This window comes from Drosophila miranda (genome assembly GCF_003369915.1).
Source record: "Drosophila miranda strain MSH22 chromosome Y unlocalized genomic scaffold, D.miranda_PacBio2.1 Contig_Y1_pilon, whole genome shotgun sequence".
Classification (NCBI taxonomy): Eukaryota; Metazoa; Arthropoda; class Insecta; order Diptera; family Drosophilidae; genus Drosophila; species Drosophila miranda.
The window spans coordinates 20,378,575-20,392,220 of record NW_022881603.1 but is presented as its reverse complement, the minus strand read 5'-3'; the positions used below and the strand labels follow the sequence as shown (position 1 = coordinate 20,392,220).

The 13,646-nt window shown below is 48.8% G+C and overlaps 3 protein-coding genes across 4 annotated transcripts; 1 reads left to right on the top strand and 2 right to left on the bottom strand.

Annotated features, from left to right (window-relative positions):
- Positions 1 to 437: 437 nt before the first annotated feature.
- LOC108160863 (skin secretory protein xP2) lies at positions 438 to 2,204 on the bottom strand. The gene is made up of 4 exons (XM_017295126.2): positions 2,097 to 2,204; positions 1,735 to 1,983; positions 1,175 to 1,654; positions 438 to 1,106 (listed from the first exon to the last, which is right to left on the bottom strand). Exons 1-4 carry the CDS (start codon positions 2,103 to 2,105, stop codon positions 825 to 827), a joined length of 1,020 nt encoding a protein of 339 aa, XP_017150615.2. The 5' UTR covers positions 2,106 to 2,204; the 3' UTR covers positions 438 to 824.
- A 4,701-nt stretch (positions 2,205 to 6,905) lies between these two features.
- On the top strand, positions 6,906 to 7,944 carry LOC117185739 (proteasome subunit alpha type-5). 2 transcript variants are annotated; one of them, XM_033395073.1, is made up of 3 exons: positions 6,906 to 6,995; positions 7,052 to 7,190; positions 7,254 to 7,944. In XM_033395073.1, the coding sequence occupies exons 2-3, from the start codon at positions 7,058 to 7,060 to the stop codon at positions 7,853 to 7,855; spliced, it is 735 nt and encodes a 244-aa protein (XP_033250964.1). In that variant the 5' UTR covers positions 6,906 to 6,995; positions 7,052 to 7,057; the 3' UTR covers positions 7,856 to 7,944. The 2 variants fall into 2 exon arrangements, with proteins under 2 accessions (XP_033250964.1, XP_033250963.1); XM_033395072.1 differs by lacking the exon at positions 6,906 to 6,995 and having other exon boundaries at positions 7,013 to 7,190.
- LOC108159717 lies at positions 7,511 to 13,646 on the bottom strand. The gene is made up of 3 exons (XM_017293237.2): positions 13,484 to 13,646; positions 13,128 to 13,291; positions 7,511 to 13,053 (listed from the first exon to the last, which is right to left on the bottom strand). The coding sequence occupies exons 1-3, from the start codon at positions 13,539 to 13,541 to the stop codon at positions 8,524 to 8,526; spliced, it is 4,752 nt and encodes a 1,583-aa protein (XP_017148726.2). The 5' UTR covers positions 13,542 to 13,646; the 3' UTR covers positions 7,511 to 8,523.

Sequence of the window (13,646 nt, the reverse complement as noted above, 5' to 3'; positions counted from 1 at the left end):
ACGATTACTGCCACAAAATGGGGCCATTACGTACTTCAAGTGTTTTCGGCCGCTTCAATTGCAAACGAAGCACACAGCCGTAAATTTGTTGGCAATCTATGAATTTTGTATTTATCTTTTCTTTTCCATTATGACAGCTCTAGCTATAATTGCGAAAATATGTTGGCAAGTCCGCGGTTCGTGAGTTGGTTGGCAGCTCGATGATGCAATCCCGCCAATCGCAAATCGCTCCTTGCATAATGAACTGGCCAAAGAATACCCACACAGCAGCAGCAGCAGAGGGATTGTACAACAGCCACAGAAACAGGTTTTTCTTTCATTTTCATGTGCATTTCCATTTCGCTGCCGTTACCATTACGTGTGTGGGGTTTCAGTTGGTAAATTTCACTTTCACTGGCACCCCTCTCCCCCTCCCCTAGCGACCGCCATTCATTAATTTTCCCCTTTTCTTTTTGAGTGTTTCTTTAGCTTATAATTTAAATAAGAAATTTTAGGGGGCCTAATACAATGATAAAAGTACTAACACATTTGGCTTACAACTGATGTGGGGACCAACAGTGGTCCCCACCAGATCTCAAATCCGAGTAGCTGGTCAGTTTGTCCTCTCACCCGCTACGCGCTCCTGCTTCTCCTCCTTCTTCTGCTCTGACTCCTCCTCCTCCTGCTCCTCCTCCTCGTGTCACCCGTTCAACGTCCAGCTCAACGTTGCCTCGTGGATCCGTGATTGGAAGACTCGCTGGTAGTGTCTTCGCTTGCTCTTAGATCTCCTCCTTGTTCGTTTGCTTCTTCGTTCTCCTTCTTGTGCTCGCTTTCTGTGCTGGGCTCTAGTAGCCATGTCCGTGTCCGTGTCCATGTCCGTACTCGTGCTGGCTCTGATGGTGTTCCTCGTGGTGCTTGAAGATTGGCACTTCGACGTGGTATTTGTGTGGCACCGGAATCTCCCTGTGGATGGGCACCTTCACCTCTGTGTAGACGGGAATGGGCTTCTCAATTGGCACCTTGACTTCATATGGTACTGGCTTCTCGACGGTGTAGTGGACCTTCTTCTCCACGGTATAGGGTTGGGGCACCGGCACCTTCACGTGGACGGGATAGGGTTTCTCCACCTGCAGGCGATACGCAAAGGATATTGGACGTTAAATTGAGAAAAGCTCGGGGATCAAGGATTACTCACATCAACTTTGTAGGGTTTGTCGACGGGCACCTTCACCTCATAGGGAACCTTCTGCTCGACGACCACCTTGTATGGTTTCTCGACCTCGACATCATAGGGTTTCTTCACCTCTACATCGTAGGGCTTCTCCACCTCGTATTTGACTTCATAGGGCACCTTCTTGATGACTTCGTAGGGCTTGGGTACCGGCACCTCGATCTTCACCTCATGTGGCACCTTCTTGATCACTTCGTAGGGTTGTGGCACAGGGACTTTCACTTCATACGGAATCTTCTTGATCACCTCGTAGGGCTGTGGCACATGGACTTTCACCTCGTAGGGCTTGTCCACTGGCACCTTTACCTCGTATGGTACCTTCTTGATGACTTCATAAGGCTTGGGCACATGGACTGGTACCTTGACGTATTCCTTCACATGGACAGGCACCTTCTTCTCCACTATGTACGGCTGTGGCACCTCGACTTTCACTTCATAGGGGATCTAATGGTAGGCTAATTAGTTATCTATTCTTCTTGGGGTCTGGTCAACATAGTTCTGAAAGGCTGGCCGTCGAGTCTCACCTTTTTCTCCACGGTGTAGGGCACATGCTTGGTCACCGTATAATGAACTGGGACTTTCTTCTCGACGTTCACTGTCTTGATGTGCTCGTGGTGATGGTGTGGCTGGTAGTGATGATGGTAGTCGCCCGTGCTGCCATAAAGGCCGCGCTTCTCCACGGTCTTTTCGTCCCCCCCATCGGCTTTCTTCTCCTCCGCAACAGCCGCACAGAAGGCCAATGCCAAGCACACGGCGAGACAAGGAAGTACGAACTGCAAAAGGATAATCCGTATATTTAGCACACTCTCCACTCAGGGTACTCCACTCCACTCCACTAACTACTCTTTTGTTTTGGTATTTGGAGGTAATCGTAGCTGTGTTTTACCATTCGCATTGTTGAGCTGTTGATTTGACGTTTCACGAGGGAAACAATTACTCCACGATTAGCTCTGTTATACCAATAACGAGATCCAAGCTGGTACTGATTCGCTCTACCGCTGCACTCGGCTTTTATACACCGAAAAATTGGTTGGCTCGGTGTCGGTGTCGGTCTCTGTGTCGTGGTCTTTTCTATATCTCGCAACGCAATTCACAATTCACTGAGAGACTGGAAACTGGGGACTGGGGACTGGGGTCTGTGGACTGCGGCTGCGCGAAAGCGCATTCGCAACTTTTGTTGTTGTTGGGGATTTTGGCTTAGTAATGAAAAGTTAGTTGGGGAAACGGTGTTATATGAAAACTTGTTTCAGATTTGGTTTTGGTTTCGGTTTCCAGCAGGTGGGTTAGGGGGCCAGGAGGCCAGGAGGCCAGGAAGTAGGAGGCTTGTCGGCGCAGGAGCCTAACATTACAACGAAGGGGGCTGTAAACGGGTCGTTATCCTATTCAACAATAGCTAGGAAGTATGCATCTGTTACAGAGACCCAAATAAAAGTCGCAGAGACAACAATTAAAGCATTTCAATACGTCTGTCTGTCGTCTGTCTGTCTTTCAGTTGATTGGCAAGAAATATCGGATTGCGCTCGCAACCATGGTAAGGCTTCTGTTTTTATTAGACCAAAAGCCTGGACACATGATATATGTATGGCGAAGCTGGGGATTATGCAAATGGAGTCGGTTATTGACTCCATCTCTGGCTCTTCTCCCCCACGAGTGTGGTAAGGGGCAAAGACAATACGAAGGTTAAGCTTTGGTTATTTTATTTGATAGATTTTACATATTTGATCTTTGGCTTATGGGCATTTACGGGGTCATCATTTCATTTCAGCTTTGTGGGCGCCACAAAAGATCTAAAATAGGTACCGAGCTGACCAAGCCAACGCCATTGTGTCTAAGGAGTTCGAGTCGCGCTGACTCATGCATGCCAGAAACGTGCAATTTGGGGGAGCTCTGGCTGATGGCCTGATCGTGATTACAGCCCACCAGCCCCCCGTGTAGGAGCAGCTCCCGGCGTGACTGGATGTACCTACATACAGACTCGTATGTATTCGTATACATATTCCTAGTTATTATGTGATTAATGTTTGCCTGACTGGCTGCCTGGCTGCCTGACTACCTGGAATTTTGTGCAATCCGGGCTCACTACTCACTCACTCATTCAGTCATTAAATCGAAAACATACTTAGCTCCAACTTCGGCTATTTTAAAATCCATCATGTGGCAATACCAACAATTCGACTAGCAAACGAGGGGGAACGTTGTGAGTTGCTGCGGACACCGCAACTCTACGGTTATACCCGATACTAAGGCAGTATGGCTTTCCTCCGGCAGACGCCGCTAATATTAAACGACGCGACAAAGAGTGCGTGCGAGAGAGACAGAAAATCAGTCTGAGCGTGACGTCGGGCGCTGCGTAGCCACTGCAAATTAATTTGTTCCTATTGGCTATAAAAATTATCTGATCTGATCCAGATTCAGCAATCTGATAGATATGGTCATTATCTATGATTCTGCGTTTTTAGTTTTCTCGAATGTGCAATATTGTGGATGCAACAGATTTTCGTCTTTTGTGTGGGCGGAAAGGGGTGGGGCGAAACTTTGAGATACACGTTTTATAGTAAGATCTAACAGGAGTGCGGATACCAAATTTGGTTACTCTAGCCTTAATAGTCTCTGAGATTTTTGAATATCCCCAGATTTTCGTCCTTTGCGGGGGCGGAAGGGGGTGTGGCGAAATTTTGAAACAAACTCGTCTCGGTCCGATATATTAGGAGTGTGGATAGCAAATTTGGTTGCTCTAGCTTTTGTAGTCTCTGAGATCTAGGCGCTAATGTTTTACTCTAAGCAAAGCCGCCTATGCTACGTGTGTGTTAGAGAGAGACAGGGCGAGAAAAAATGAAATTGTTTTCTTGATGCTGGCTATAATAATAATACGATCCAATTCAGATTCCGCAGTCTTAAAGATATGGTCATTCTCTACAATTCTACGCTTTTGGTTTTCTCATATCTTTAAAATTGTGGATGCCACAGATTTTCGTCCTTTGTGGGGGCGGAAGTGGGCGGGGCGAAGTTTTGAAATATTTTTGAAGCAGTGACATATCACAGAAGTCTGGATCCAAAACATCGTTACTCTAGCTCTTATAGTCTTTGAGCACTAGGCGCTGAAGGGGACGGACAGACGGACGGACGGACAGACGGACAGACAGACAGGGCTCAATCGACTCGGCTATTGATGCTGATCAAGAATATATATACTTTATGGGGTCGGAAACGATTCCTTCTGGACGTTACACACATCCACTTTTACCACAAATCTAATATACCCCAATACTCATTTTGAGTATCGGGTATAACGAGGGGGAACGTTGTGAGTTGCTGCGGACACCGCAACTCTACGGTTATACCCGATACTAAGTCAGTATGGCTCTCCTCCGGCAGACGCCGCTAATATTAAACGACACGACAAAGAGTGCGTGCGAGCGAGACAGAAAATCAGTCTGAGCGTGACGTCGGGCGCTGCGTAGCCACTGCAAATTGATTTGTTCCTATTTGCTATAAAAATGATCTGATCTGATCCAGATTCAGCAATCTGATAGATATGGTCATTATCTATGATTCTGCGTTTTTAGTTTTCTCGAATGTGCAATATTGTGGATGCAACAGATTTTCGTTCTTTGTGTGGGCGGAAGGGGGTGGGGCGAAATTTTGAAACAAACTCGTCTCGGTCCGATATATTAGGAGTGTGGATACCAAATTTGGTTACTCTAGCTTTTGTAGTCTCTGAGATCTAGGCGCTAATGTTTTACTCTAAGCAAAGCCGCCTATGCTACGTGTGTGTTAGAGAGAGACAGGGCGAGAAAAAATGAAATTGTTTTCTTGATGCTGGCCATAATATCCAATTCAGATTCCGCAGTCTTAAAGATATGCTCATTCTCTACAACTCTACGTTTTTGGTTTTCTCATATCTTTAAAATTGTGGATGCCACAGATTTTCGTCCTTTGTGGGGGCGGAAGTGGGCGGGGCGAAGTTTTGAAATATTTTTGTAGCAGTGACATATCACAGAAGTCTGGATCCAAAACATCGTTGCTCTAGCTCTTATAGTCTTTGAGCACTAGGCGCTGAAGGGGACGGACAGACGGACGGACGGACAGACGGACAGGGCCCAATCGACTCGGCTATTGATGCTGATCAAGAATATATATACTTTATAGGGTCGGAAACGATTCCTTCTGGACGTTACACACATCCACTTTTACCACAAATCTAATATACCCCAATACTCATTTTGAGTATCGGGTATAAAAACAAAAAACAACAAAAAAGAAGAAGTAAAACAAAGCCAGGCAGGACTTGTGCCGTGTACGTTTTTCGCAAATGCAGATAGTCGCTTCGCGACGGGACGACAGACGCGGAAGACAGACCAGACCCATGCCAGGCCGGGCACAGCATTTACATACATGCTTATTATAATTCATAATCAAATTTAGGCACATTCCCCCATTTACTGCAATTCTTTTAAGCCGATATGCCCACTCTCTGCCACTGCATTTGGTCAATGACCTTCACTTTTATTTAGAGAGGCAACGCCTCTGCTGTTTGTGCTCTCCTGCATTGTGTGCGTTGTAAAGAGCGATGTGTTGTGATCGTAAAAGCCCAAAGCTCTTGACACGCTCTACCATGAACCTTTGCCTGGCATCTGTAAAAGAAGGGTAGGGTAGTTCCACACAACCTTGACCCATTCATTATTTCTCTTGTTATCTGGTTTGAAACCGGCAATGCAATTAGTTGGAGACTGTGCGGGGCCGGCCCTTTTATTTTGTTTAGATTTTAAGTGCCTCATGGTGGGGCGATGTGAGAGGAAATGAGAAATCAAATGTGAAAGTAAATCTCTTAATTCACGCGTTAAGACATGTTGTGCAATATCTTTCCTTTAATAAACCGGGTCCTTTTAAACTGGTCCATTTAACTAGTTACAAATTTATATAATCATTAAATGGTCCAATAACCAGTCATAACATGCTAGTTGATGATTCGCCAACAATTTGTAAATTTCTCTGTACATACATTCAAATTCAAATATTTGCGCTAATTCACATAACAGCCATGCGCTTAACAGGCACATTTCAAGAAAGCATTCACAGTCGATAGTGAGCCAATCGATATTGCGATACCCTAGGGAAAAGGGTATTATATAATTGCGGAAATGTTTGTCATCTCATGCGCTAATTTAGGGTGTTTTAAATACTTTTCGGTATTTTTTGAGGTCAAAATTTAACCGACGGTATATTTACGGTATATCGCCAATGGTATATTTTATCAATTTCATCAATTTATAAAATTAAATTTTCAAAGGTATATAGAAATGCAATATAAAAAATTAAGCCAATCAAGTAGAACATTGATTCATCAATTGGGTAAAATTATGTGGGCAAAACTAACGGTTTTAGTTATCCAGAATTATTCAACGGAATCTCTAAATTGAGCGATATGAACGACTATCCTTTTTTGTTTTTTTTTTTTTTGTTTGACCATTTTTGCAAAAACTTTTTTTTACGCAAAATGCAATAAAAGCAAATATTTAGAATAAGCCAGTTAAGTAGATAAATTATTCATAAATCGTATAAAAATTATGTGGGCATGGCTAAATGTTCCACATAGCTGAGAATATTCCACGGAAGATCAAAAACGAGGAATATGTAAAATACAACTTGAATTCGTCAGTATATTTACGGTATATTTTTTAAATGAGACGGTGTGTTTCTGAGGGTCGGACGGTATATTTTACGACCACGGTCACACTCCAGTTATCGCAAGTCATTTCAGAAATCGGCAAAATTTTAAAGAAAAGTAAGTTTTGTTGATATTACGCTTTTTATTTATATATTTAACTCCTTACATTGCAGTCAGACATGTTTCTTACGCGCTCCGAGTACGACAGAGGTGTAAACACCTTCTCGCCCGAGGGTCGCCTCTTCCAGGTCGAGTATGCCATCGAAGCCATCAAATTGGGTTCCACCGCGATCGGCATTTGCACCAATGAAGGTAGGCAGTCAGTCGTGATACTATTGTGTGTTTATTAAAATGTGATGCATTCTGCGTTCTCAGGCGTTGTCTTGGCCGTGGAGAAGCGTATCACATCGCCCCTGATGGTCCCCAGCTCGGTCGAGAAAATCGTTGAAGTGGACAAGCACATTGGCTGCGCTACCTCCGGCCTGATGGCCGATGCACGCACTCTAATCGAGCGCGCCCGCGTGGAGTGCCAGAACCATTGGTTCGTCTACAACGAGCGCATGTCCATCGAATCCTGTGCTCAGGCTGTCTCCACACTGGCCATTCAGTTCGGTGACAGTGGCGACAGCGATGGTGCCGCCGCCATGAGTCGTCCGTTTGGCGTGGCCATACTGTTTGCCGGCATCGAAAACAAGAAGCCCCAACTCTGGCACATGGATCCATCGGGTACCTTTGTGCGTCACTCGGCCAAGGCCATTGGTTCTGGCAGCGAGGGCGCCCAGCAGAACTTGCAGGACACCTTTACCGCCGAAATGAGCCTGAATGAAGCCATCGATCTGTGTCTAAACACCCTGAAGCAGGTTATGGAGGAGAAGCTCAGTTCGACCAATGTGGAGGTGATGACTATGACTGCAGAGAAAGAGTACTACATGTTCTCCAAGCAGGAGGTCGAGGAGCACATTTCAAATTTGGCGTAAATCAGGCAGAGTTTTCCATACATTTCTATATCGGTTAAAATACAACTTAAATGTGAATAAAGTAAAGGGATTCTAAATCACCCATCTAATCGGTGCAGTTTCTTCGAAAAGGTACAAGTCTAATCCGATTTTATATACAGTTAATTTTTGTTCATATATTTGATGTATGTATATCGTATTGGTGTATATATTTATTCACTACAACATTTTGCAGGCCGGCTCCCTTCCCTTTGACTTTCTGGGTTCGCCTCTACAATAATATCTTTCTATATTTAAAAAATGTACTCTCTAGACATTAAACTGTTGAGCAAAATCAAACAGCTCGGACTAACTTGGTTAATCCCGATACAAAGGCAAATCATAAAGAATTCTCTTCTCTACTTCTACGCTCTCTTCGTGTGCACAGACTTCTCTCATTTTTGTTGTTTTTAGTTTCCATTTCATTTTACCTAGAACCGAAATAATGCAAATAAGGCAGAGTAAACGCTTACGGACTAAGGGGGATACAATGGTGTTTCAAAGGAGTGGGTGGACAGGGAAGACGAATCAAAATTAAGAAATGTATATCTATATAAATACGAGAGAATATATATATATATATATATATCTATATATATGTATATGTAAATAGGGATCCTTTAGAGCATTCACAATCGTTTACATCACACCTAGGTTGTTGGATGTTCGCTGCCACTGGGACTGCTGTTGGTGTTGTTGTTGGTGTTATTATTATTATTATTGTTGTTGGTCGCGATACTCGCGGTGGTAGTTGTGGTGTTGCTGTTGGTGCGCAGCATCAGGCGCGACAGACTGGTATTGGGCTCACTGAGAGAGTAGATCTCCGGCTCGAATACTGGCGGACACTCCATGTTCGGATAGTCCGGTGTGGCCGCCTTCGAGTCGACAGAATTGGTGTTTGATACTTTTGGTGTTGGTGTTGGTGTTGGCGTTGGTGTTGTTGCTCCTGTTCCTGATCCTGTTGCTGCCACCGCTGGCTCTTCTTCCTTGTTGGTGCTGCTACAGCTGCTGCTGTTGTTGGCCATCGTTGGTGGAGGCGGTGCTGGCGGCAGAGGCGGCTGCAGCGACTCGGATGTGCACAGATTCCTGGTGGATGCTGTCGGCACTCCAGGGCCACGGAAGCTCCGATAGGTTAAGGGCAAGGTTATCTGCGAGAATATCTCTTGATCGCAGTCAGGATCTGCACTACATGGCGGAGTCACGGCCTGCAGCGGTATCTGGTGGTTGGGCTGGTGCTGATGATGGCCGAACAGTGTCCGATGCAGGAGGGGCGAGCCCAGAAAGCGGTTCTCCTTCGATGGCTTCGTGGGCGTGGCTGACGATATTGACAGCTTGGCAAAGATGGGTATGGGTGCTGAGTTTTTGCGATGGGCATCGTACTTGGTGCCCGTGATCTTTTCCCTCAGGTCCTGATTGTAGGTCTGGCTCTTCTTAATGCTGCTGCTGGCCATTCCACTGCCAACGGCTCCTCCCCCATCCAGGGCATGATTCGACTTGGACTTCTTGTTCAACGGCAAGGTCATGGTCATGGGAAGGGATGGGGTCACACTGCCACTGCCACTGCCGCTTCCTGAAGATTGCTTGGAGGTGAAGGGAAAGCGTCGATCGCTGCTGGACTTGCCCTTGGTCTTCTTCGGATCGGCGCTCGAGTTTTTTCCACCTCCTCCACTGGCGTTGCTGCTGCTGCTGCTCTTGTGCAAGAAGCTGGAGAACTGCAGCTGCTGGGAGCGCAGAAAGTGCTTTGTTCGACTGCTATGGTGCTGCTGTTGCTGTTGCTGCAACTGCTGCTGCTGATGGTGGTGCTGCAGAAATTGCTGATGGTGATGATGCAGCTGCTCGTGATTGCTGGAGGAGCTGGGCTCGTCCCCGCATATCAGCTCGTAGCCAAAGTCGCGCAGCTTCTGTCCCTCCTTGGTGCGTGTCCGCTTGATGCTCTCGTCGTCCGGCTTGAAGCTAATCTCGTAGTCCGGAGTCTTGGGCAGACTCACGCTCTGGATCTTGGGCAGATTCTCGGGCGGCTTCACCACGGTGCTGCTCTGCTGGCTGGCCGTGGACTCGGTACGCGCATGCTTGTGCTTTTCCACGCCCAAATGCACTCGATTGTTGTACATCTCCTGGGCCTCTTCCTCCTGCTTTCGCAGCATAAGATCCTTCAGCGTGACAAAGCCCTGGGTGTTGTGGTGATGGTCCAGGGTCCCGCCAACACTCATCTTGGGCAGCAGCGTCTTCGAGGTGTGGAAATCGAATTCCACCAGATTGGGATTGGAGGCATGCAGAAAGTTGAAGGGCACCTTCTTCAGGCTCGACTTGCTGTTCGGACTCGGACTCTGGCTGTGGCTCTGGCTATCCTCGTAGCTTTGGTGTTGCAATGAGCTGACCGTAGGCACTGGCGATGTGGGCGGACCCAGGGCCAACGATGCCGAAGCTGAGACCGAGACAGCAGACTCCGTGTTGCTCACCACCGAGCTCCGGCTGGAGCTGCGCGACAACTTGCGCGTCTCAGCGGCCATTGCCGTTTGAGTGACCAATGTAGGCGGCATGGCCGGATCGTGGTAGCCCGGAGTATTGGCTCCGATTTGGATGCCAAAACTACCGCCCGGCACCTTCCGGTAGCTGCGATACTGCTCCGTGGGTACCGGGATGTCGCTGGAGGGCTTTGCCGCGCTGCTCTTAAACGGGCCCATCGTGAACTTGCGGAACGAGTCCAGGTAGCTGCGATCGTGCTTGATCCCGTGCGCGGTGCTGGAGGTGGGCGTGCCGCCGCTGCCGCTGGTTAGTATGCCGCCGGAGGACATCTCCTTGCAGCCTTGGGGTGAGGGAGTGCACAGATTTTTGGCCACCAGGGCGTCACACTCCTCGCCTGAGCTGTCGTTCTCCGAGTACAGATCTTTGGTGTCCGCGCGAACGTTGGGAGGTATCTTCTGCGAAGCCTGGCGTAGAAAGTCCACCCATTGATTGAGGGCATCGAGGGACTCGGCCGCAAAGTAGAAGCTCTTGGCCGTGTGATAGACCTTGAAGGCGTGCGGCTTAGAGTGCACTTCCTTGGCCAGGGAGACGGTGAAGCCCGGCAGAAAGATGACCAGGCTGGCGGAGGTGCTCTGCTTGCTGCGGAATCCGTACAGGATGGTGTCCAGCATCACAAAGTATATCCTCGCCCAGTAGGTGACGCCGCGGTGGTTCTTCTTTCGCCTGTACAGATGGCCCTGGATGTCGCCGGTGCCCAGGAGCTTTAGGTTCGTGTTCCTCCGCTTGGCCATCAGACTGTGCTTCTTCTTGAGGGTCAGGGTACGCGATTTGCTGTGCGTGTGCAGCTCACTAATCTCCGGCGGCTCCGATGGTGTGGTTGGAGTCTGCACAAGCACAGACACAGGTACAGGTACAGGGATAGAGATGGGAACAGGTACAGGGAGAAGGACAAGTGCAGAGGCTGCCAGCATGCTGGCCGGCTTGGGTGGTGGCGGCGGCACCACCTGCGGGCTCATCTCCTTCTGCTTGCGCGGCCTGGGCGGTGGTGCTGGCGGCGTTACTAGAAGGAATTCCTTGCGCGGCTCGACGGCTGGCGGGGTGTCCGATTCCTCGCCAGAGTTATCGTACGCCGGTGTGCTGTGACTCTTGTCCAAGCGTCCACGGCGATTCAGCAGCAGGGGGGCATTGATGGCTTCCGCCAGGGGCAGGTCCTGCCCAAGGGAGGCGATATTGATGGCCTCCTGCAGCTCCTCAGCGTTCTCCGTCTTACAGTTGCGCAACGTCTCCAGGGCATCCTCGTCGCCCTCGTCGGCGAAGGGAATGGGCTCGAAGGTCTCCAGGATGGTGTTATCCACATTGCACGTAAACTTCTCGTTCCGCACCACGTAATCCTCCACCTTCATGGTGGAATCGAAGCGGACCACCTTGCTGACGCCCGGCTTGTAGCGATCCTCCACATGGTCCCGCTCCCGCTGGAACTCCCCCGTCAACTGCTTCAGCTTGCGCGCTTCGTTGAACATTCGTCGGGCCTTGTCCGTCGAGCTATCGCCAATCCCAATACAGGTCGTGGGGCGCGGTGCAATCTCCAGGCCATAGCCGAACGAGATGGATTTGTCTCGAATGCTAGGCGACCCGGGATCACAACAGGCCGCCGAGGAGCCGATGGCCGGCTTTCGTTCATGCCACGAGGGCACAACCAGATCGGAGTGCTTGAGGCTGAGAAACTCATCGCCACAAATGGTATTCCTGCGCTGCAGCAAGGCCCTGGGCTTGGGATAGTACAGGCGCATCTCCCGCGTGGCACATTTGGGATCCGTGGGTGTGGCTATATCACTGCAGCTGGAGTCCGAGTCCGAGGAGGCTGGCGGACTGGTTTTGACCACCTCACTCTTGTCGCTGGCCAAGGACTTGTTCACCTCCGTGCCCAGCGTGCCCGTTGCCACCTTCTCCGTGTCCAGCGTGAGAAAGGCCGTGCGCGGACTGGGCATCTGATCCGCCCAGCGACATGCCATGTTGCGCTTTTTGCTCGGCAGCCGGTACGGTTGCATATAGATCTGGCCAAACATCTTTGTGTGCTTCGGTCGCTTCTTCACGGTCAGCACCACATCGGGCAGGGACTCGCGCAGGTGCTCCAGCACGGTTTTGTGCTGCCATCCGACTACTGTCTGGTAGTTGATCTGCACGATCTCGTCGCCGTCCTCGATCTTGCCCGAGTTGTGGGCCGGCGAATGGTACTTGTTGTCCGTCACGCGATGGATGCCATTGTAGCTGGACTCGATATTGAAGCCCAGTTCCGACTCGCGCTTCTTCAGGTTGACCAGGTTGAGGGAGGATGGCTGCAGCACCATCGGATCGGATATGTCCTGGATCATGAAATTGGCCAGGCTCTCCAGACGCTCGGCGGTGCTCCTTATCTTGTCCACTGGGTTCTCGGCAAAGCGGTCCCGATGCGCATTGGTGGCCAGCTCCAGGCCGCATTTCAAAACATTTCCGCAATACTCGCGGTAATTATCCTGCCCCCGGAAGGGGGAACGCTCCAGGCTGCCCACCAGCGGCTTCAGCGTGGCTATGGTCCTGGTGATGTCATGCAGGGTCCTCGTATCGATCTTCGTACTGTCCGCATGGTTCTTGGCCAGCTCGCGGTGTAAATTCCTCGCTGCCGTGGCCACATGCAGGGCCATAAACTGTAGATTATCATTTTTCAGATGATAATGCTGCAAGAACAAGGTCATTTGCCATATGTATTGCTGGTGAAAATTCCCCAAGGACAAATGCACACTGTACTCACAAAATTTCTCAGATTTTCAACTGCCTCCAGCACGATCTCCTGATGGCCTATACGCTGCATTCCCAAATTCTCCAACTCATACGGTCGTATGTTGAGCAGGGATCGCCCACCGATTTCATGTTTGGAAAATTCATATAAATAACCTTTCATGGACTCGTCGAGACCTTTATTCGAGTATAAACAAAAAGAAAGTCGGGTGAGAAAATTATACAAAATTCCTTGATTCTTGTGGTGGGCGTTGCTGTTGCCGTAGTTGCTGTTGTTTTTGTTGTTGTTGCTGCTGTGTGGGTAGTGGGAATGCAGCCCACGGATGCAGTTTTTCCTTGACCTGTCAAGCAGAGTTGTGATTATATTACCTTTGATCCAGTCCGTAACTTGGTCCGGTGTCCATTCAGCTATGTTTATATAGGCCATCCTGACGCGCGCACACTCTCGCTGCCACACCTAGGTCATCTTATCTTTATACAGAACGGAACACTTCAATAAAATAAAAGAGTTTTTATTGTTTCCGCCAGGCAG

Coding starts and splice junctions, on each gene's coding strand:
- LOC117185739 (XM_033395073.1), top strand. CDS start 7,058: ATGTTTCTTACGCGCTCCGAGTACGACAGAGGTGTAAACACCTTCTCG. Junction 7,191..7,253: donor CGGCATTTGCACCAATGAAG/GTAGGCAGTCAG, acceptor CTGCGTTCTCAG/GCGTTGTCTTGGCCGTGGAG.
- LOC108159717 (XM_017293237.2), bottom strand. CDS start 13,541: ATGGCCTATATAAACATAGCTGAATGGACACCGGACCAAGTTACGGAC. Junction 13,292..13,483: donor AGTTACGGACTGGATCAAAG/GTAATATAATCA, acceptor ACTCGAATAAAG/GTCTCGACGAGTCCATGAAA. Junction 13,054..13,127: donor TTGAAAATCTGAGAAATTTT/GTGAGTACAGTG, acceptor TTGTTCTTGCAG/CATTATCATCTGAAAAATGA.
- LOC108160863 (XM_017295126.2), bottom strand. Junction 1,655..1,734: donor CCTACACCGTGGAGAAAAAG/GTGAGACTCGAC, acceptor GCCTACCATTAG/ATCCCCTATGAAGTGAAAGT. Junction 1,107..1,174: donor ACAAACCCTACAAAGTTGAT/GTGAGTAATCCT, acceptor TATCGCCTGCAG/GTGGAGAAACCCTATCCCGT.